The sequence below is a fragment of the Amia ocellicauda genome, chromosome 2 (genome assembly GCF_036373705.1).
Source record: "Amia ocellicauda isolate fAmiCal2 chromosome 2, fAmiCal2.hap1, whole genome shotgun sequence".
NCBI lineage: Eukaryota > Metazoa > Chordata > Actinopteri > Amiiformes > Amiidae > Amia > Amia ocellicauda.
In genome coordinates this window covers 17,815,566-17,841,143 of record NC_089851.1, presented here as the reverse complement: position 1 = coordinate 17,841,143, position 25,578 = coordinate 17,815,566, and the positions used below count along the sequence as shown (strand labels likewise).

Sequence of the window (25,578 nt, the reverse complement as noted above, 5' to 3'; positions counted from 1 at the left end):
ACTCCCTGTAGTGGGCTTAATTGCGTCAGGGTAGCACACAATGACCATAGACATATTTTCCAAAGCAAAGCATCCATTGTTGTTGTTCTAGCTTCGTGTAGCATTTTAAGCAATGAAAAGTTCTGGTTTCTATTTCAATATGATTAATCCTTCAGATGATGATGATGATGATGATTGTTGTTATTATTATTATTATTATTATTATTATTATTACATTTCCTTAGCAGACACCCTTATACAGCACGACTTACAATTGTAAAATACATCACATTATTTTACATAATTACCCACAGCGTTGTTTTTGCTGGAGCAAAGTCCCTTGCTCAAGGGTACAACAGCAGTATCTGCCACCTGAGCTTGAACCCATGACCCTCTGCTCCAGAGTCCAGAGCCCTGACCGCAACTCAACACTGCTGATCACTATATATTAATACATTCACCTGCTAATCATGTAGTCTTGTGTTATTTTGTTGGAGGAAAGTAGCCTTTCATCAGTAATAGAAATCACTGCTGTAAAACACATTTCTAGTGAAGCACTAATCTCACTGAAGATGCTGACACAGTGCAGTTAATTAAAATACCACCAAATGGTGAAATTGAATGACATGGCAAATTAGTTTGAAAAGATAACTTGTTCAAAGTTTTCCTTTTCATCTTATTTAATCTATAGCTCAGTTCATTCAGCCATAGAATTCTAATTATATTCGTGACAGATTAGTCAGTACATAGCTATTTAGCCACCAGTTTTTCCCCAAGCTATTATTTGATCAAATAAAAGCTAAACTAAAATATAAAAATAGCCTATTGATCAGAAATGTTTTACGAATGTATTTTAGTTTCTCTTTCTGTTTTATTTATTTTAATTGGACTTTGTTGCCAAAAATTGTAATCTTCACACACACACGCAGGTCACATCCAGTAAAACATTAATCGTTTAATGTCTGGAAAGTTCTGATACAGACACGGTCATTGGCCATTGCTCTAAGGAGCTGAGGTCTTTTAATTGACAAATGTTAATTTATCTTTGTAATCTCTGATTATAATTAAAACGATATTAACAGAAAATACATTCACTGCATAGATCAGCTGATTCACTGCAACCAATTTCATGAAAATTGGTAGCTTCTATGTGCTTATCATTCTGATAGTAATAATAGTGTTCTCAAGGGGAAGCTTGACTGGCTGTGGTGTAAAATTTTCTATCAATTTTATTTTAATATATCCTGTTTTTTGTGTGTTGGTGAAAAACAAAAAAACAATTTCCACCAAAATGTGTAAGCTGTTTTCTGTATTAGGCATTAAGTATCAGAGTTGAAATTATAAATTCTCAGTAAAGTAGTACTTTGTAGAAATGCAATGGAAAACTCTTAATATGATATTGTGGTGTATGTGTAAGAATATAAGAAAGAACATTAAAAAAAAGTTAACAAACAAGAGGAGGCCATTCGACCCATCATGCTCGTTTGGTGTCCATTAACTAAGTGATCCAAGGATCCTATCCAGTCTATTTTTTAATTTTCCCAGAAGTGTCTTCTGTTTTCCGTCTTGAATGCCTTGAAGCTCAATTTCCATCTGTGTCACCGGGTCCGTGTGTCCCTGCTAATCTGGAAAAACTGCTAGACCCCGTTCACACTTGAGATTCCTAACTCATATGTGAACGGGGTCATAGATTTAGGCCGGCCCTGGGCTGGGTCAAAACTAGTCCCGCTTTTCGACCCGGCCTAAATCTTTCGACCTGGCCTAATGCCGGCCTAAATGTAAATGTGAACGTGCCGGGCCCTGGGCCGGGTGGAAAGCATCAGCGTGTGATGCAACTCAAGCCCCGCCCCCAGAGACGCGTGTCTGAGTCAGAGAGACGCGGAATAAACAGAGTAAACACAGAGTAAACACGGGCACCAAGACAGCTCACACACTGCAGGATGCAGTATTGTCTCTATATTGTTTGAATGTCATATCGATCTATAGCCTTACATGTACAGATACATTTCGCTATCTCACATCTTTATATATATTATAAAAGTCTAGGCTAAGTAATGAGTTATAATGATGTAAACAGTTCAAACTACTCGGTCAATTAAAATAAGTGTATAGCTGGTAAACTTGCTATTGTTTGTTCTTGTACTAAGTATGATTGAAATCTGAAATTTAACAGCATGCATTTTACACATGGAAATTGCATTGAGAATTTGTGAACGGGACCAGGTAACTTTATTAATTATCCGCATTTTGCATTAAAATGATATAAATTTAACCGAAGCAGGTTTCTATTAAAATCAGTGAATTTTAATACGAGACAAGCTATTTACTATGCAATCCGAAATGCGATTTATATTGAGCTGAACAGTACAATCACAAATGCCAACGTTAGAGGTGACAACTGGGACGATGCAGAAATTAAAGCGCTGTTTACAATGTGGATGGAAAATAGTTGAAAAACCTCAGTAAGTGTCCAACGCTGCTGTCTGATATCACTATAGACGCGTCACAGAGTCTGCTTTCAATGCATACGATCACATACTAATGCACACGATTTCTTGTGATTTAATGCAATGTCCTAATAAAGGTGCTTCGCTTTCGAGTGAATTGTATAACAGCACTTTTGAAAAGGGAAATGTATGAATTAGATTCCCCATTGAACCAGCACATTTTTAATTATTTTAGAAAGCTTTGGTTGCAAAGGGTTAAGATTACTTTCAAATAAAATATAGAACCAAACAATAGCCAATCGATATTAATAAGTTATGATTATAAACACATCGCATACACCTGTAAGGAGACCTAACGTCCTACGTCACTGGTTTGTTTGAGCTGATGTGTTTATTCCCGGCATGCATTTCCTTTAGGCCGCTTTTCGCCCGCATGTGTGACGCGCTGAGGCTCCTAAACCCGCCAGTGTGGACGGGGTGTCTGGAAAAAGTCTGACTAAATTTGAGGCGGCCCTGGGCCGGCCTAATAAGTGGTGCTATAAAGTTCTGGATTCTACTCTTCTAGTTCTTAGGAACTATGAAGACAGAGGTTTATAAAAACAGAAGCAATACCTGGTCTCCCAAAGAAGTTGAATATTGTTCAAGTTCATATTGATAAAACTTATGCAAATAGGCATATAATCGTGTGTTGTTCATACTGGTGCAAAACATGAAGAGCACATTGCTTCCTATGCTGTTTTGTTTCCTTAGCCTTTAAGGGATCTTTTTGAACATCCAATAAGTGATTACTGTTTTTTTTTTTCTAAGTAACAGGAAATATCATTCACACCACTTGATAGAGTTTCCATTTCATACTGTGTTTCTGATTGCTTTGTCCTTTTAAAAGTAATGCTTCAGCAGAATCTCAGGTGTGCACCATGTTTCTTTTTCAGGAAAAAGAAAAGTCAGTATTAAAAGCTCCATAAAGTTCTACAGAGCTGTAAATGTGCAGCTCACCAAGATACTTTTCATAGTTAGGCCTGTGTTATGAGTTTAATACGTTTTTAGTGTTATGTGTTTGATTTGTTTGTTTGTTTTATTTGTCATTGATGTATAATAACAGCCATTACAGGATATTAGATGTAGTTTTGAATATGTTTTCATTTCTCAGTCCAATACTGTTTCCTTACCAGATTTTAATTTATTTCCCTGTTTTGGCTTAAAATTATCTGTAAATTTCTCATTTTACTTCATTATACTTAAATATATCAATTAAGTATCCAGCTCATTTTATTATTGTTATTGAGATTTAAGCTGACCCAGGAAAAACAGATCCACTAATTTTTCTGTATGTATAGCCTACTTAAAATTAAACATAAATGTTAGAACTACATGTTACAGGCATTAATGAATCTGTGTGTGTATTTATATACTATTCTTTTTTTATTATAATTTTTTTAAATTATTGCAAATTATATGGATCTTTCACATGAACTGATAGAACAAGGAGAGACATAACTGAAGACTGATGTTTTAAGCTCAAATTAATTATCTATTTAAGCATTCTCTATTTTAATTTATTGCTGTGAATTAAAGCCACTTATTAAGCAGGGTTTATTGTTCTACTCTTATGATCTGTAGAAGTGTTTGTGCTAAACCTGGATTTGTAGCTGATCTAGAGTCCCATTTCTCATGGCCGAAGTCCCCAGAACTGTGAATAACGTGCATAAAGTAATGAGCATAAATATGCCATGACTTCATGGGAGCTTCTGTAAAGGGTGCATCTTTAATGAGCCTCTTCTGCTTGACTTACACATTATTCTGAGAAGGAAGGATAAATGATGTACAAGAAATTAAATGCCATTGAGTCTAAATATGAATTTTAATAGTCTTATTAAAATTGTATATTCTACAACATAGTGGTGTATAACATTTTAACTATTGAAGATGAGCTGTTGAAGATCGTGTTAGGAAGCATACAGAGTTCAGATTTATTTTCAAGAGGAAAAGACAAATAAATTAAGCAGAGGTCACAAGAAAGTCATGGTTATTAGGTCTCCTAATCAGTTTATCCCCTGTGCTCTTTTGCTTTGGGCACTGGTCCTGGTGTTTGCAGTATATTTCATATATTCCTTATCATGAGTTGTGTATGTAGCAACAGTACCAGTGTAAATGTTACATATCTACATTTAAATTTATTACATGTAATGAAAGCTGTTCTTCATGTGTTAATTCCCTTTTTTGTTTTTACATTTTAGTTCCTGGATTTAATTTGATGTTGTATTTTGTTCTAGTCATGCATAATTTTCATTAATGTAGCTATAATTATTTTATACAGACACTCCAAAATCTAAATATTGTACCTCGTAGAAGATAAATTACATGAACAAATATTATTTGAATTTGGTGTTATTTTTAAGAGGTTTGGCCTACCCCCGGGTTTTATTTTTATTTTCAGACAGTTGAGATACATTGTTATATGCAAGACAGGTCAGAATACTGCAGGAGACCTGTTCCTAATATGAGTATCCCAAAGACATAGCTGTGTTATGTACAAGTTGTACTTACATATGGGATTAGCTGGTAGTGTAGAATGCTTATTCTACTGATGTAAATCAGAAAAATCATTAAATATGTTGTCTTTGAACCTCAGTGAAATACAGTACAATCAGAGGATCACATGCACCTCTCTATTCCAAAATATCAGTCTCCAGGGCTTTGACCATCATGAATCTACCCATTATCTTCACTCTATGATTGAAAAGAAATGCAGGGTTGAGTGGAACAGCACTGCTACAGTCTTTTAACATAATGAAATGTAAATATGCAGAGATTGAGGAAAGCAGGTATTCAGAATATGCTGCTTATCTTAATTGCCTTTCCAAAAATCAACATATCTTAAAGTTTTGTTTAGATTCCTTTTATTATGAATACTACTGATTTATATTGCAGATAAACCATTTACATCAATATAACCCATAATCTGTAATTATATGTATTCTACTTATAAATACAAAATATGATGTTCCTGTATGTGTGTTGAGCCTTTGTAGTCTAATTTATTTTCTGCAATTGGTATGTCTGTAGTAAATATTAAGTACTTTAATTACCTGCATGGTTAGTTAAATATTGTATTGACTTTATTAAGTGATACAGGAATGATTAATGTCTCACTTTCAATATATATTTATGGTGTGTGTGTGTGTGTGTGTGTCAGTGCCTACTGTGTTTGTTCTTTCTTGAGGATACAGGCAGTATCCAATGAAAACGAATGCAAACTGTGGATTAATTTATTTTCCACTTGGAAAAGTAAATGAATCCATTGTCAAGTCTTTAATCTGTAAACATGACAGATTAATTTGTAGCAATGTATTGTAGATATAATGGAAATCATAATTTCAAACTGCATAATTATCTGAAGAAAAAAAGTTTTTTTTTCTTGGAAATGTACTGTTGGGTCTTGTTGGTACATATTCAATTAAATATTATAGCAAAGTTTGTTTTGTAGTGTAATTGTATTACGTCAACAAATATGATGATATATTACTTAGTATTTAGTTTGAATGACCTGATTCTTTGTGTATGTTACAAATGTTACAGTTGATTTGAGGAAGGTTTAGTTTAAACTTGAATTTACATTTTAAAATCATTCAAAGCCTTATTGCATTTGACCCACAATGTTTTACATTCAGCAGCTTTTTATGTACTTATTTCCAGAAATTGTGTGTATAGGGGAATTTTTAAAATTCTACTTTTTTCTCTCCAATGCCAATGCATTTGTACCAAATGTTGTGAGTAAGTGATAGAAAAAGAAAAACAGAAATTAAGGCCTAATAATGAACCCGTTTTAAAATTAATGTAATATAAAACTGTTGTATAAAACCAGTTGAATATCTTTTGTCACTAGTTACTTATTGGAATTTCAATACTCAACTTAAAGCAATACATTGTACTTTATAATCAACTAGGTATGATAAAATATGTATTATTTTACCTCACTTTATATATTGATTGTGTTTTTTTTTTTTAAGGGAGTACCTGGGAAAGCAGTTGCAGTCTTCAGAACAACCTCAAGTTGTGGCTGCCAGGAGCTGAGCAATCAGTGTGTGTCATCTTCCACAACAAGACAATGTATGTGTGTTCACTGTTTAACAATAGAATCAATCTGCTTTTGCCCTAGAATTAATGTTGAGATGTTGCTGCATATTTTGAATTATCCTTTGATGAGAACTTCCTGATACATTATTTTATTATTATTATTATTTTGACGTTCATATCAGGAAGTGCTATATTGTGATTTAATGCAAGCCCAGTGTCCGTGATTGTAAAACTTTAACTTATTCTTGTTGTGATGTTACAAATATACTCTCCATTCCAGTATCCAAAAAAATAAACAAATAAATAATTGTGTTTTTCTTGTTCTGTCTGTGCTTTACAACACATTCTCAATGATTTGAGGACAGGTCTATAGGCATCTGTACACAGTAACATGCCCTGTTCTCATTCCATAATTAAGCTGTTTCAGTCCCCATTGACCGTGACCCTGAAGCGAGTTATTCCTTCACCATTAAGCAAATGAGGCAAAACTAGCCATTATCATTACTTTACAAATGTTTTCTTCTTCATCATAAAATGTAAGGAGTTACTTGCAGGCTGCACACAAGAACCCAGATGAGACAGTCTTGCTTTCAAAAGCATTGCATTTGCTTTTTTTTTTTTTTTTAAGATGCTCCAAAGTAAAGCCAATTGGGTTTATTACATGAGTTTATTATTCATTTTTTTATGAAACTAAGGGATAGTCCAAATCAAAGCTTTGACCTACCCGCAAATCAAAAAGTACAAATCTGTAGCCTATTGCAGTTTAAATTGTTAGAAGCAGTTTTATACTTAATCAAATTGTGATCAAAATGCGATACAATTTCAAAATGTGTGATTCGCAGGTTGGTCAAGTCTAGCCCTAAGTCTCATTAACAATTTTCTGAATTATACCACATAGAAGATGGGAAGATTAAATCAGAAGCTTTATTGGCATGACTTAGATATATATATGCACAACTAATCGGCATCTAATATGTGATCTGATGTTAATCTTTTAATCTAGAGCTAATACAATGTTCCTCTATTTTAGAGCTATTTTCTATGCTGGTCCTCTGTGTTCCTGTGTACATCAGTCTTTTTTACAGACATTTGGTCTTTTCTTATTAAGATAACATTTATTAGGTACCTTTGGAGTTCAATATATTTATTCCTCCAAGGAATCAACCAATCAATATATAATTGTCTGAACTAGAAGCACCCTGAGATAATGCAGATAGAGATAAATCAACTGCAGTGGCTTGAAGTGTACTTGGTCAACAATAAAATTGAAATAAAAAGCCCTTGTAGTGTTGTGTTGTTCAGGCCTCACATATTATTGTCAAAATCTAAATCTCTCTATAAAGTATATTTTTTCCATGTATGTAATATCTCCCACAGTAAACATTATTTCTCTTGCTGATGTGAAGTTAATTCTACCTTATTTTCCAGAACTATTAATATATATAATAGTTTGTGATTATAACGTTTTTTAAACTGGAATATGCAGCCCATTAATTAAAGTTTTACTGTATTATATTACACACAGATTTGATGGTGTTTTTTCAAAATAGTATTGGGATGAGTAGTCGCAAAGCCATCGGTAAAAAAACATATTCATACCTCTTTAGAGAGAGGTTTTGGAATTAACTAATTAAAATATCTTCAGGTATTGGAAGCAGTTAATAACAAAACAATTACAATCTATATAGACTCCCACAAATAAGTATTTTAGTAATTGTGAGTAAGACTGTAAACATTTCCACTGCCAATTTGATGCCTTAATTTGTCCTCCATTTGCACACAGCTGAGAATTGTATGGATTTAATGAATTCATTAGACAGACATTACTGATCAAGTGCAAACGCACCCAGTGATTTAAAAAAAAGTTTTAATGACAGTGAATCCTAATAAACCAGTGTTAATAGGGTGTGGCACTTTCTTTACTAGCACATGTATCAAAGTAATGGATCCTAAAATGGCATTGAAAAAGAGGCTACTCGCCAAATCCCCAAAATGACATCATACACTATATATATATATAAAAAATAATACCACTTAACATTGATTTCTGAACTTGGAGTGGACTCTTAATTCTTTCCAGAGCTGTATATACAGTACTGTGCAAAAGTGCAACTCGGCAGGTAGGTTGGCCCAAATATCTTGGAGAACTAACCACAGCTCTTCTGTGGATTTAGGCAGCCTCAGTTGCTTCTCTCTCTTCATGTAATCCCAGACAGACTCGATGGTGTTGAGATCAGGGCTCTGTGGGGGCCATACCATCACTTCCAGGACTCCTTGTTCTTCTTTACACTAAAGATAGTTCTTAATGACTGTCGCTGTATGTTTGGGGTCGTTGTCATGCTGCAGAATAAATTTGGGGCCAATCAGATGCCTCCCTGATGATATTGCATGATGGATAAGTATCTGCCTGTACTTCTCAGCATTGAGGAGACCATTAATTCTGACCAAATCCCCAACTCCATTTGCAGAAATGCAGCCTCAAACTTGCAAGGAACCTCCACCATGCTTCACTGTTGCCTGCAGACACTCATTCATGTACCGCTCTCCAGCCCTTCGGCGAACAAACTGCCTTCTGCTACAGCCAAATATTTCAAAGTTTGACTCATCAGTCCAGAGCACCTGCTGCCATTTTTCTGCACCCCAGTTCCTGCATTTTCATGCATAGTTGAGTCGCTTGGCCTTGTTCCCATGTTGGAGGTATGGCTTTTTGGGCACAAGTCATCCATGATGGCCACTTCTGACCAGACTTCTCCGGACAGTAGATGGGTGTACCAGGGTCCCACTGTTTTCTGCCAATTCTGAGCTGATGGCACTGCTGGACATCTTCCGATTGCGAAGGGAAGTAAGCATGATGTGTCTTTCATCTGCTGCAGTAAGTTTCCTTGGCCGACCACTGCGTCTACGGTCCTCAACGTTGCCCGTTTCTTTGTGCTTCTTCAAAAGAGCTTGGACAGCACATCTGGAAACCCCTGTCTGCCTTTAAATGTCTGCCTGGGAGAGACCTTGCTGATGCAGTATAACTACCTTGTGTCTTGTTGCTGTGCTCAGTCTTGCCATGGTGTATGACTTTTGACAGTAAACTGTCTTCAGCAGCCTCACCTTGTTAGCTGAGTTTGGCTGTTCCTCACCCAGTTTTATTCCTCCTACACAGCTGTTTCTGTTTCAGTGAATGATTGTGTTTCAACCTACATATTGGATTGATGATCATTAGCACCTGTTTGGTATAATTGTTTAATCATACACCTGACTATATGCCTACAAAATCCCTGACTGTGTGCAAGTGCACCTAGAAGAATTGATGCTGTTTTGAAGGCAAAGGGTGGTCACACCAAATATGGATTTGATTTCGATTTTTCTTCTGTTCACTCACTTTGCATAGTTAATTGATAAATATAATCTATTAACGTCTATTTTTGAAAGCATTCTTACTTTACAGCATTTTTTCATACCTGCCTAAAACTTTTGCACAGTACTGTATATATGCAGGTTCACTGATTGTTTGAGTCATTGTTCTGATTTCTGCATGTACGTACCAACAACATTCATAGTAAAACTGATTTCTAGTATTTATTGGAGTCACCTCTACTGTTGTTTTTGCCTTATTTATTATATTAATACTGGTGCCATATACTATAGATCCTTCTAAAGTTTCCTCAAGGAAAATTTTTATGATCACCATCAAAACACATTTGAGTGCTTGAAAAACCATAAAACAAGCCATGCAGAATTTATCTCTGCACCAAATGGTTGTACTTTTGCCGTCACTGACTCAGAACTAAGAGAAAGGTTGTACTTAAGAAGTACAGGTCAGCAAACAATTCAGGCAGATCAAATTAATTAACTATATATGATTGCTGACTCCGAGGCACAGACATGAACAGTAATAGCCTTGGAATAAAATGTAATCATCTCAATTAGATTCAGCAGGTTCAATACGATGATTCCTGACCCCTGACAGAAATTATTCTCAAATCAGCCTCCAATCCTCAGTGATGTCAAATGCCTTCTCGGGTTTGGAGAGGAGTTCGTTTAATCTACAGGGAAGCTGTTTAACAGAGAATAGACCACTAGTAATTGACAAAAGTGGCATAGAATAAGCCTAAAACCAAATCAGTAGGCAGGGAGATTCACAGTTTACATGAGCATTACAAACATGCAGAAATACAAATCAATGCAACATTCAATTTAAGCATTTCAAAAGTGCAGTACAATTAAAAATAAATAAAAAGCATACATCCTACTTCAAAGAGATAACAAGTACAGACATGATGTAGTGAAGTCCTGGGTGTGAGCTATAGGGAGGGGGGTAGGAGAAATCACAGTAAACCAATAGGAGAGCTAACAATGTAAGCAGGAGCATAAGGAAGCATAGTTGTATAAAGTGCAAAATTACTAAACAGCTCAGGCGATTAGGCTGCTGTATCACAAGTACAGAGCGAACAGATGTGTCCTGAGTCATTGCCGGAAGGTGGTTAGGGACTCTGCTGTCCTGACCTCAGTGGGAAGGTCATTCTACCACTTAGGGTTGAAAAGGAGCGGCTCTGGAGGAAGGGGAATGAACTGGGGGTACAGTGAGTCTTCTGGTGCAGGAGGACTAGAGAGGTCTGGAGGGAGTGCAAGGAGAGCTGAGGCTGTGAATGTTGCTAGGCAGACAATACTTGGGAAAAGTCAAAGCCTTGAACTAGATGCGAGCCAAGATCGGGAGCCAGTGAAGGGAATGGAGTAGTGGACAGAGAGAACACCAGATGAGCAGCTGAGTTCCACATGAGCTATAGGGCGGGTAGGTGTTGCAGCCAGGAGAGAGTTGCAGCAATCCAGGCAGGAGAGAATGAGGGTCTGGGCAAGCAACTGAGTCCAGTAGTTGGTGAGGAAGAGGTGGATTAGGAGTATGTTGCTCAGGAAGAATTGGCAGGTGTGTGTCAGCGTGCGGATGTGCTGAGAGTGGCACAGAGCAGGATCAACGGTGACTCCTAGATTCTTAGTGGAAGAAGAGGGTGAGAGTGTGGTAGATTCCATGGGAACTGAGATGGAGAGATAAATAGAATGTGAGGAGGAGGAGGGAAAGAAGAGGAGATCAGATTGAGAGAGGTTGAGTTTGAAGCAATGTGAGTGCATCCAGGAGGACAGAGCAGACAGACAGGAAGAGATGTGAGAGGGGATGAGAGGGTCAGAAGAGGGAAAAGACAGGAAGATCTTCTGCATACAAAAGGTGGGAGAATCCATGGGATTTGTTGAAGAGGCCCAGAGAGGGGGTGTAGAGTGAGAACAGGAGGGGCCGAGGACAGAGCCTTGTTAGGAGAGGTTGCGTTGTGGATGTAGATCTGTGCCATACGATTTCAATCACTGAATCATCCACATAAAATATGCTACAGTGAAGGGGTTGTATTTATGTGATTGAAACTTCTATATACAGCTCTGGAACACTCCAAGTTCAGAAATCAATGTTAAGTGGTCTCTTAATTTTTTCCAGAGCTATATATATATATATATATATATATATATATATATATATATATATATATTATGCTGTTACCAACATATTTGAAACTAGTAAAGTTTATATATATTTACAACATTTAAAACATTATTAAATACTGAATTACTAGTTACATGATGTAATAATAAAAACAATTATAATAATGTTTTTGTGTGTTCAGAAATCCTTAGTGATAACCTTTCCAAATTAATTGTTTTCACTTATGGTTATGTTTGGGGCGCATCTGCTTTTCTTAAGATAGTCTTTACGTGATGGACTTTTAATTGAGTACCTTAACTAAAGACTCTCTCTGACAGGTATTTAATTTTGTAAAGAAATCCCATAAGGATTATGTTCTTGCCGTGCACCAGCTGAATCAGTTCAATTGTTCCCTCTGCATGTAACTGTCTCATACAATGATAGCATTTCAATCAGAGTTTATTTCCCCCGGCCCAAATTTTATCCCTGCTCAATTACCTATTACAAATGGTCCTATGGCAATCGGTCACCTATTGAAAAGTTCTTCATTGTATTTTAAGCCCATTATGGCAAACTATTCAACACACAATGGGTGTCATATTAAATATGAGAAAATAGGTAAGAAATCAATAGTATTTAATTTAGCTTTCAATGAGTGAATGTCACTTGGAAACAGTGATTTTTTTTTCACAAATCTAGCTAGTGAACAGTGGTCAGCAGTCACAGACAGATAGCATTGACCAGGGTTGCCCTTTATTCAATATAACTCCCACTCACAAGAAACGATTTCATCCTCCTCCTTTTCTACAACATTATAATACTAATGATGGTATTTGAACCTGTTTAAGAACAAAATCATTTCCACCTCAAAAAAAGGATTATAGTTTAATCTGTAGAAATAATCTGGCATCAATTTCTACAGATGTAAGAAAATAAAGCACTGGAACACTTCACATCATTCACATAAAGCCAATATTTATTTAACTGACAAATATCTTCTTGGCCGCAGTGTTTTGACAACTAAATATTATTTGCAGTTGCTCATATAAGCATATGCCCATGTGATAATTATTTAGGTTTCTGCCTTTGAAAAAGAATAACAAACAAAGGGACAGGTGAGGACTGAGTCAGCATTAAGTAATTGGGTCACATTTGAATTACTTTTATATATTTTTGACCCTGTTTCAATATAAACTGATATATAAATATTACCTAAATAGTACATTATTATCAACTATTACAATACGGTGTAGTCTTGTGAAATGTAAATGTCTAATTAAAAATCTATATCTATCTATCTGTGTCCTACTATCTTTACTATCTATCTATCTATCTATCTATCTATCTATCTATATATATATATCTGTCTGTGTCCTTCTATCTTTACTATAATATACTATGATTAAAACCTGCTAAAACGGTTTGTACTCAGCTGTTGATTGACACTGAATTTTCACAATCCTTCCTTGGTGTTTAATTTGTAGGTTGTCTATTCTATGGCAGTGATGCAGATTGTTTCAAATCTAGAATCAACAGACTTATTTGCATCATCTGTTGACTGACTGAATAAGAATATGTTAAAGCATCAGGAGAAATAATGTATCAGTTAATTTAAAAAAATCATTACGTGTCAGTCAGTCAGGAATGTTGAAGTAAACTAGCACCTTGTAGAGCAATGTGTGCCATGACTTGTCAGTAGTTTTCCACAAGCCAGGTTACAATAATAAAATAAAATCAAAAACAGCTGTATAACTCCACCATGCTTTGGGGGAGTATTTCTTGGAGCCCTCAACAATTGGAATCTATGTATTAGAGGCTGATTACCACAAAATAAGTATTGATTGTCTGTCACTTGAAGTTAGAGGCAGAACCTGCTGGTGAATAATGCATTGTGTGGCTGGAAATGTTGGAAAACTGCCCAGACCCGACCCTACTGGTTGATCAAAGCTATTGTCTCCCAGAATTAGTAAATATATCACTTTATTCTATGCTTAGGTGTTGTTTTTCACTGACCCGACAAGTCCCTCCTGAGTAAATACAACATGTTCTGAAATTTTAAAAAATTTGTTTGCACAAGTGCAAAATGTAACAACATAAAATTATTGGTTTTATTTTCTTTGCTGATTAATTATTACTGTAGGTAACAGACACACATTTCTTCTTTGGTCGTTGTATTCATTTTACAACCATTTATTACCATTAGAAATTACCATTTTCTGTTCAGCCCAGCTCACTGATAGTGCCCTCACAGAAGACCAGCTGAGTTGAACACAACCTTCCCGTCTCTACTGCAGGGCGTCTTGTCAAGACATCCACTTATTTTCTCACTGTGAGTCTGAAGCACAAACAGCTGAAAAGCACTCTTATTAATACTCAGGGTGGAGGAAATCCACACCATTTCCAGCTAACAGGAATATGGATTGTTACAAATATAATCACAGTGAAATAGTCATTTATTATTACAATAATGTATTATTACTAATTTGCATTAGTATTTGCCATCCACTAGGGTGGCTGTTGAGTTATTTTCTTTGAGATCCAGACAGAAGACAGGAGTTATGTAAAATAATAATAATAATAATAATAATAATAATAATAATAATAATAATAATAATAATAGATTAATAAAGTACCTCAATGAAAATCCGCAACTACATTTATATGCCAAATACAGTGTGGATATGTACAATAAAGCAAACGTAATTTAAATGAAATCTAAACATACATATAAACATACATATAAAAGTGCATTATTGCCACAACAATGCAGATCCCCTGCCCAACCCAAAGGAAGAGCACAACGGGCACCTTATTTACCCTTTGAAAGTTCAGACATTTTTATCTACAGATTGTATGTAAAATGTCTGTAACAGGAAAGCAACCAGATAGTCCACATTATGTGCAAAGTTCTTCCTTAAATTCATTAATTAATTAAACAGAGAAACAGCCCATTGGTTTTAAAAACATTCAAATGCAAAAATAAAAGCAACATTATTCCAAGGAAAACCTCCATTGAATACTGCAGTCATCGCCATGGGAAAAGATTTACTAAACAGCTGTCACAAAGCACTTAGCTGTTTGGCTGTTTAGCTGTCTTCCTGACTGCCTGTCCTCTAACTACATGTGTTCAACATCTTGATACGCTTACTGCAGATTACTGCTAATTGAGGATTAAATCCTGGTTCTAGCTGTTACAAGAGGACTGACAAAACTTCTCAACAGCACCACAAGATTTCACTTTCCCGGGCATTTTTCTGGCCAACTCTATTCCACATACTGGCAGCCATTGGTCAGTTGTGGCCCACTTCCTGAGAGGCAAGTGGAATAGCCTGACTTTAAGCAGCAATCTCTAGGCTATAGTGCACATCCTTGATACTTATCCTTTATATTAATACTATAATAAGCCATTATGTTTTTCTATGACAAATCACCATCATCAGAAACACATGCATTAACATGAGTCTCTCATCTATACCATAATCTAGAACGCAACACTGTTTCTCTTCTGATAATTAAATCATTCCTTAAATTCAAGACCGAATTCCCTATCATTACACTTGCTGTCTGTGTCTACCCCAGGTTAAGAAGCTGAGCAGTATAACAGAGCTGTTACTGATCGAATCTATCGACTGAAGTCCCCCTCTCCCTGAAACGTATACATCAATCGCAGATCCCTTGTTCCCATGGTGATATTGTAACACGCAGGATTTCAATGCCCTCCAGAAGCCAGCGCTCATTTGATGAAATCCTGTGGGGAAACCAAAGCCTTGGGCTGTTTCCACTCTAAGGTAGTGTACTAATTATGTTGCAATGCCAGTGAACTACTTAGACTTCCAAATAAGTGCTCAGTTAGCGACCTCTCAGACACGCCACACAAGGCTTTGATCTATTAAAATTTTATGACTTTTAATTTTGGGTTGGTGGCACTTTCTAATGGAACATGTAGGAGTTTTAAACACTTTTTCTTGAGTTTTGGCAGTATAAATATATATTTATAGCAGCAGTCTTCCTTATTTTACAACTTCCCTATTAAATTGATATTTATGTATTCAGTGTGAATATCAGTTACAAAACAAAATAATAATAATAATAATAATAAAATCATGCCACATGTTTGCTGTTAAATGTGATTTGAGCTGGAGGTGCACTTATTGGAGGAATATTTTAAGCCCCAATCTCTACCGAAGATAAACTAGAGAGGCTATGCAGGACACTTTTGGTTAAGTCTCTCTATATTTTGTTTGGAGAAAATTAACTTTTAATTGTATTCTCTGGCAACCATTCTCCTTTGTGCATGTGCGCCATTCAGTTTGTTATTCCTCAAAATTTAAATAATTTATTCATGGCCTTATCAGACTGTAGACCTCTGTTAAACTAAAATGAAATGTATTTTCTAGTGCGCAATCCCCTTGTATGCATAGATGGATCCCATCCCCAGTGATCTCCGAGGGCAGCTGCCAACTACTTTTATTTTTATTAATGTCGCAACAGAACCTGAACAGATGGGTAGAGACACAGCAAGATCAGCCATTCAGGGACCAGACCAGTTACAGAGGTCCATGACGTGAAGGAGGGCAGGGATTGCCGAGACAATTTTACTCCAACTTGCCATGGTAACACTCAACCATTTCTGTTCTGTCAGTTTCAGCTCCTGTGTGAAGTCAACAGGAACTATAGGCTGTATTCAAACTGCTGATCTCCAACCTTTAGCACTCATTCAAGGATTCTTCCCTTAGATGCAACATTGAATAAGCCTTTATCTGCCATCCTAATTTGGTACTTTTACCATAGGATATTATCCTTTTAAATATTTATTTTAATCTTTTCCTAGTACTGAATGCCAGTGTAACATTTCTTGCTGTAAAATCACTTTCTATGTCTGAGAATTAAAGGGTTAGTCAGTGGTAACGAAAAAAAAAACATCTTGCTGCTGGTTTGTGGAATGTTATCATTTTATAATAATATGGTGCTCAAAAACATATTCTCAATGCCACAATGCCAACGTACCAAATTGTCCTGCTGGAGATGCTTTTTAAGAGCAATCTAACATGTTGTAGATGTACCAACGTCAGGCCCTTATGTTTACTGACACGCCCTAAAGCAATGCCGTATGTCTATTATTCTGTCCATACAGATTCTTTCTGTTCTAGCCAAGTGCTGTGCCAGTGATTTCACAAACAAATAGTAAATTGTTCTTATTAGCATGAATAATAATATCAAGTTTGAATGAAAAAAGTTCAGAGTTTGATGGAGGATGGGATTTCAATGCTGACATTAAGATGGAATGAGTTGGGTGCTACATTTAAGATATTTGGAGATTAATTTTAGTCGACATGTAACACTGATCAGCTGTTCACAATTCCTGCTGCAGAGCATACGGCTGAGCAAGGCTACTGATTTGATTGGGAAAGATCTCACCATTTCATTCATTAACAGGAGATAAAGAGCAACGTTACTATATTAATAAAAGCAAACAGAAGAAGATGAATATTTAGCGATACAAATGCATTATGAGTCACTATTCACTGTATTTATTGCAGTGCATCAGTACTCAATTTAACAACAGGTTGTAAATTGTGTTATTTATGAATAAGGTGATAATGTATTGTTAGCGATCTTGAGCCACACTAAGAGGCCTGGGCAACAACTATTCACATCGAGCATTTTCCACCTCCCTGGCTGCGCAGTGCAACCAAAGTCCTCAGGGCCCCTCCCATAATCCCTTGTGCCCCGGTGACAGTGAGATGCAGGACTCAGCAGGGGTTTGTCCCGGTGACACTGGACAGACCCCTCTCCCAGGCTGCATCAAGGGTGCATCGAGGTCGCCCAGCACCCTGTTCTCTTCCAGGAGGTGTAGAGGTGGGCATTTCCCAGACACTGGGCTGGCTGCAGATGGGCTGACTTGCAAATTGGCTGCTTCGGGGGTGTGTGATCGAGAAGCCCCAGTGTGATAACCTTTCTGGCTGTAATGTGGAGGCCCAGAAGCGGCGCCAACTGGACGGGAGGAGAGCTGACCACCCATGTCAGGCTATGGGTCTCACCCCGTGATACTATCTCCAGGTCTGCTCGGTCTAGAGACCCCCCAAAGCAGATCAAGGAATAAATGCATTTTTCTTCCATGTCTACCAGCCAAAATGTGTGCTTAGAAATATTAAGGAGCTTTCTCTCAAATTAGTTTGCAGTAATTGCAATGCCTGGGGACATTCAGAAACTAGACAGATTACCACATGGACAATAATAATGCCACACGATTCTACTTTGGGGGTGTATCAGTATCATGGGTCTGTACGAGTCCCTAGCCTACATCAGTACCAGGAAGACAAGCTGTCTGTTTGGTCCTTCTGAGACTACACTGATACACTGACATATCAAAATGGTACTGTGGCATTACAGAGGGTAATTACAACATTAATTCTGAATTAATTCTGAAGTAATTACAACATTAACATGGGTATGAGTATAGTTTCCATGTGGCACAGAGTTTATAAAACTCACCACGGACGTTTTTGGTCTGATTGTCTGCAGTATCTCATGATGACGATATTATTATTATTATTATTATTATTATTATTATTATTATTATTATTATTATTATTATTATTATTATTGAAGTAGTATATCTATAGTATAAGTTCCTGCTGATAATACAAATATGTCTGTAGTGCTTCAATGAGGAAAAAAAACACTGAATATTTTTTAACTGAATTTTCACCGAGGAACTGTTCTGTAAGAATAAGCAAATAAATGTACAGCAACGTATTTGTGACCACAAGATAAACAGAGGTACATTTGTCTAAGGTCTATCAGTATACCATCTGGGATCTAAATTATGATATAAGCAGGAAACTATCAATCTCAACGACACTTGTGTTAAAGGTTAAATTAAATAATGTGAGTGAAAGTTTGAGACAATTTGTTTTAATATTGTTTACTGGTGTTTTTCTGTCCTTTTTTTCTTTCTATGATATAATATTTCTTTTTGACACATAAGTTAAAGGGGTTTCTGATACTATATAGCTATTAGCCAAGTATTCGTCCAGCATGAAGTAATGGAACAGCTACAGCGATTCTGCTGGTGATTTATTCAATGCCATTTCTTTTGACATTTAAAACCACAGCTTTTGTAATGTCCAGTTTTTCCAAGTTTAAAGTAAATTTCACTCCACTGTGTGAGTATACTCAGCTGGAACATATTTCAAATGCAGTTACTCGCAAAAATTTGAATACAATTTAAATTTTAACAGCTGGCCAAAACAAATCCTAATTTATTTTCATATCATATTTAATTATGGAAATTCATAATACTTAAAGCATGATCATTCAGCAAATTCATATATATGTTATTCACAATAAATGAATGTAAAATGCAAATATGATATTGTTATAAAAATACAAATCAGTAATTTTCTTTCCAAGTATTTAATTGTACTAGACAGCCATGCATATGTAAATGTCTTTCATTCATCAAATTATATGATGTAATCATTCTGTTTTTCATTCTTCAGAATAACAGTATGTAACTGGAAATTATATTCAAAATAGAATGAATCCAGTTGAAAATGTGGACACTCACTATAAGAAAACGGCAGCGCAGCACTAGAGTGCCAGTTGGTCTCACCTCTTATAAGGAGAACTTTGAGGGAGAACATATGTGGTTATCTTTCAAGTTGAGAATTCATTTTAAAGCATTCTCTTTTTCAGATATTCACAACCTATTGATTTAATTTTAATTTAAAATTATTCATACAAACAGATTGATTAATAATGTATATTTGTTTGTATATTAGTAGGCTATAATAAATATAATATTATTGTAAATAAATATTATCTTTCAATCTAGAAGGTGCTACTGCTTCCATTTTGTTGCCTCAGCAATGATAGATTGACGGCACTGAAGGAGATACACAAAGTGAGGCTTTTAGCACAGGGCAGGGGATCAGAACCTGTTGAGAGCCAAATAATATATAAAAACAAATCTGTCTGGATTTGAAATGGCGCAGGATATTGTCCAAAACCTCAAGGAGATTTACAGCTTTTAACCTCCATTTGTTTTGCCTAGCAGAGAGCCGCTGCAGGACTGCGTGACTCTTCATTTGATAAAATGCACTGTATGGACTGATCCCAAGCAATTCTGGAAAGGGTAATAAATATATAATGCCATTTTTTTCTGCCTGCCTAAGCACACAATCAGCTGTTCCCGAGGTGATCGTCTGTTCATCTGTTCCATGAACACAATGTTTCAGGTTTTCGGACTTTTTAATGCAGTTTCCAAGAATTGTGAAGCCTTATTTTGATGTTATGATGCAATCAGCTTCTGAAATGTATAAGATGGTATACAGTATAAACTATTGTACTGATTTTCTTTACAATTATATGGTTTGAAAGAATTTCCTGAGGATTCAGTAGCAACCATGAAAAATGTCAACATGCTAATGAAGCACAGCCTTTGTGTTGGAACCATCTGTCCCTGTTTAGTGACTACATGAAACTTCATCAGTGCTATTGTTTTTATTACACTACCCAAACATTAACTATTTAACATCTTCAACTGTCTCTGATATTGAAATTACATCAAACATATCTTGGTTTCTAATATGCAACATTTTAAAGAGTAAACGGACACTACATTAAAACTTAACCAAGATATTCCACCTTGCTGTTCCCAAAGTATTTAGACTTAGTGGATAACAATGATATACTCCAAATCATCTATATAATGCCATACTGCCAGACTTCACAGTGCACTAACTCAGTCAGGAGAGATGATTTCTGCTTGAAGTATTCACACTCACTGATGCATGTGGCAGGTTAGCAATGTAAAGCATAGAAACACTCAAAGGAAACACATGGAAACTGGACACATTGTACAGCAATAGAGAATAAATTTCCACAAATATAAAATTAAAGATATACAGTAGGAAAGTGTTAGAGGAAGTACTTTAAGTTACTTTATTAACTGACCACAGGGATCTCTGGTCCTGTTTATCATTTTGGACGTTCATTTTGGCATTTGACACTGAAAGACTGCAGGAACACAGGTTTCATCCTATTTAATATCGGTTCTAAAAATGTAGCTGTTCTTAAGGTTAGTAATTAATATGGGTGCTGTCAAGTTGCCTTGAAGTTGCATTGAATGCTTATTTTAAATAGTGTATCTAATAACTGTAACCAATTTCTCATATTCAACAAGCTGGCCATTGTGTAAGTAGTGAAAGGCTGTGTCTGGCTGTTCTGAAGATAAATAGCTGTTCTACTAATCAGAAACAAAAGAATATTCAATATAATATATATATTCTTAATGATTCTGACTATAGGGTCTGTTTTAGGGCACTATGAGCCAGCACTCCGCTCCCCTGTTCTTGGTTTCTTAATGCTGGATTATCACTTGCATCCATAGTGTAAAACATGGTTAGAAAAGTAGTTGTATTTGAGATGATCATTAGAGTCATTATGACTTTTTTTAAAACAAGAAAATGTTTGTGATTTTGTTTTCAAAATTAGCCTTAAGTTTTACACATTTGAACATCTTTTTCCGTCTCCATATATACTACGAAAACGACACTGAAACCAAATATCGCAAAAATATGTTTTAATTAGACTCACAACCCTATTACTGCATCATAGTCTATGATTTATTTGCACTTTGCCGAATGTTTTAAATATGTCAGGTTGAGGTCATTTCATCAGACAGAAGAGTGGGAGCAGCCGTCACTGCATGAAGAGGCACAGGGACATTTAGTGACTGTGTTCGGTGAGAGTGAAATTTAGCTCCTGAAATTAACACACATTAGCCCAGCCCTGGCCCACTGGGGTTGTATGAAATAAATGTGTATCACTCTTTTCTTATCCATAAGCTGACGTTTTAGAGAGAGAGAGAATTTAGCTATCAACAAAAAAAATAACAAGGTCCAATTTTCTCCATTCTCCATTTTGTAAAGTAATGGAGCAAAAACAATGGGCTTTAAAATAACAGATGAGGAAGACTAGGAGGAGGCCAGAAGAAACCATTACTGTTGCAGAGGGGTTACCCTGCCCTTCAGCACAGCAGCCAGTGTCCATAAATAAACATTTTTAATCATGAAGGCTTCAGACATCTGGCAACTGTGCTCAGTTTTCATCTTCTTCATTTTTATCTTGTCACTACTACAGATTAAGCAAATAACCCCACAGTTTTCACAGGCGACCTCGTATGCAGTCGTGAGAATTGTTTGAGCTGCTTTACAAGTTGGCAAAGAAAGAGGACACACTGTGTGATATGCAAACTGTGCAGTTACCAGAAAACAAGTGTTCATTAGAAATGCTATGACAACTTCAATATCCAAGCAAAGAAAGCAAAGCTATCTTTCATTTCAGATTGAAATGCATTCACTGAAGCTGGGCCAGAGGGGAAGGGAGATGCCAGCAATAAGATAAACAGAAACGGAAGAAGAGGTTATTAACTTAGCTAATGACCACAAAATGATAATTTCAAAGACACTGATGAGTGGACTCACTATCCTCCCAGACTGCTTTCATTATCTTTGTGATTAAACTGAGACATTTCTTCTTTTGTTTAAATAATGAAATTTCTTTAGGGGATTGATAACTGAAAAGCTTTAGGGTTATAATGAGAAATAGAAATCAGTAAAAAATAAAGCTGATCAATATGAGTTTATTTAAATGTATTATTTTTGCAATTAAATACCATTCTGAACCTAAAACTAACATTTTAGAAGAAATGAATCCCAGGTATCATTTCGCTGTTTAATATGTTGAGTATGTTAAGGAAATTTGAACTTCGCAGGGATCCCAGCTTAGTAAAATGAAACATTTCTGAAGACAAACATGATGCCACAAGTACTTGATATTGATATATTAAGATCAACAGGAATCTGAAGATAAAGGTCCAATTGTCTGAAATAATGACTGTGGTTATTGATTTTGCATTAAATAAACAAATATTTATGCCCATAATCAACCTTTTTTATTCTCTGGACTGCTTTGATATTTTAGAGTTCATAAAGATTGAAGGTGTTGTCCAAATGAAAAGGCAGGTGAGACTTGTTCAAAGTTAATAAATGCAACAGTAGGTGCCTTTATGTTACAGTGTGTTTGCAATTCTACTTCACAGAGCTGTGGTTCTTTTCTCCAACTAATTGGGTCCTTCTTTGATGGTCTCTGTTGAATATTTTCTGAATTATAGTTCAGGGGAATGGATAATTTCTGAAGATAATTAACTCACTCCTGAGCTTTAGGAGGATGACATATTGTCCAATAAAAAACATTCCTTATAGTTCATTCCTGGGCCGGGATCATATTCATCTCCCGAAATGACAATTCACCCTCATGAGACCCCCTCCTCACACACACATCTATCATTGGCTGGGTTTACATGTACTTGAAAATCACTTCCACTGCCAAGATGTTATGAACCAGAGCACGTATTTATCACAATCATATTCTGTGTGAAAAAGTACTTCCATCTGGCAGTGTGTCTTCAAGGGAAGGGCCAGTTACTTCCTCACATTTAAAATATATTTAAAATGCCACAAAAACTAAAGCAGGGTATACACTTGGCTTGCACATGAATTTAGTCATCAAGATGTATTGTTGTACACCATGTACACACTGATCTTGTAAGTGTCCTGAGGCTATTCCTTTCTGAGTAAAGATTGATTAATTGATTGATTGATTGGAGATTCTGTTAACCTGGCATAATCCTTTTTACACCACAGGGCACAAGCCCAAACATAACATATCTCCAGACTGTAGGACATTTGTGGTATGAACAAAAAATCAGTCCATAAGAACAAGTTATACAACCTCGAGCACCTGGAGATGTTGTGCATGGTGAAGTGAAGAAATATCCCTGAGGAGTTGATGAACCTATTAAAAAGCTACAGAAAATGCCTTAACATATTATGAAACCCAGAGGAGGATTCACAAAATATTGAATTACTTTATTTTATTCACTTCAACTAAAAAATACTGAGTATATACCTGTAAACATTTAGTTACACTTAATCAAGTTTACTATTGTATGTGGGTACAGTGCCTATAGAAAGTCTACATCCCTTTGTCCACATTTTGTCATGTCAGTGCCTCAGAGTCTCATGCATTAAGATGGGGATGTTTTCCACTTATACACCATATTCCACACTGTTAAGAGGACAAATATTTTATTGTAATATACATAGGCATTGGTTTTGTAGGGGACGGGGGACGGGGATGTCCCCCCATGTTGAGACAACCATAAATTGTCCCCCCAACATTGTATGGCCGGCTCCATATTGACTGCACCCCCCCCGGAAATATTGACAGCGTCACCCCCAGGTCTGAAACTAAACCTACACCCCTGGTAAAATGTATACAGTACTGTGCAAAAGTTTTAGGCAGGTGTGAAAAAATGATGTAAAGTAAGAATGCTTTCAAAAATATTAATAGATTATATTTATCAATTAACTAAATGCAAAGTGAGTGAACAGAAGAAAAATTACATCAAATCCATATTTGGTGTGACCACCCTTTGTCTTCAAAACAGCATCAATTCTTCTAGGTTCACTTGCACACAGTTTTTGAAGGAACTCGGCAGGTAGTTTGGCCCAAACATCTTGGAGAACTAACCACAGCACATCTCTGTGGGGGCCAAACCATCACTTCCAGGACTCCTTGTTGTTCTTTACACTGAAGATAGTTCTTAATGACTGTCGCTGTATGTTTGGGGTCGTTGTCATGCTGCAGAATAAATTTGGGGCCCCATCAGATGCCTCCCTGATGATGATGGATAAGTATCTGCCTGTACTTCTCAGCAGATACTGAGATACTCAACCAACTTTGGGAGACAGCACCCGCTCCATGGGGCATTCAAATGTGGCGGGCGCATTACACAGACCAAAGGAACTGCCACAAGCCCTGGCCTATTGAGAAAGCTGTCTTAGGGCAAGCTTCCGGTGCTACTTCCACCTGCCAATAGCTGCTGCGGAGATCAAGGGAGCTGAACCAGGCGGAGCCCCCGATATAGTCCAGTGCATCATCGATCCGTGGCAGCGGGTACAAATCCTTCCTGGTGACCTGTTTCAATTAATTGTAGTCGATGCAGAATCGCCAGGTGCCATATTTTTTTTTTACCAGCACCGCCGGGGCTGTCCACAGGCTGTCTGATGGCTTGACCACCCCCGCAGCGGCCGCAGCGGTACCAACTTTGCACACCTAGATTAGGCAATTTGACCAGTCTTTTTTACAAAACTGTCCAAGCTCTGTGAAATTTCTTAGGTACTGTTGATGGACAGACATATTCAAGTTATGCCACAAATATTCGATTGGATTTAGTTCAGGGCTTTGACTTGGCCACTCAAGAACATTTACCTTTTTGTTCCTCAGCCACTCCAGTGTGTGTTTGGGGTCATAGTAATAATAATAATAATAATACACTACTATGCTAATAAGCATATCTTATACAGGAATAACAAAAATGCGACCACGCTTCTCCACAGTGACTCTTTAAGGAGCATCTGTTCACCAATATAGATTGACTAACTTGTTTTTTTGTGTTTTCTTGTGGCTTAATTACTTTCAGAACCTACATTTTAAATGGTTAATTCCTGGGATTTGTATTGTAATATATGTACCATGTATATGTCT

The 25,578-nt window shown here is 36.4% G+C and overlaps 1 protein-coding gene across 2 annotated transcripts in view; it reads left to right on the top strand.

Annotated features, from left to right (window-relative positions):
* Positions 1 to 6,815, top strand: part of atp6v1h (ATPase H+ transporting V1 subunit H) — a 62,617-nt gene extending 55,802 nt beyond the window's left edge. For both annotated transcript variants that reach the window (XM_066719715.1, XM_066719706.1), the window contains one exon: positions 6,437 to 6,815. In XM_066719715.1, the coding sequence (XP_066575812.1) occupies positions 6,437 to 6,500 (64 nt within the window). In that variant the 3' untranslated portion in view covers positions 6,501 to 6,815. The remainder of the gene's footprint in view (positions 1 to 6,436) is intronic.
* The last annotated feature ends 18,763 nt before the right edge of the window (positions 6,816 to 25,578 follow it).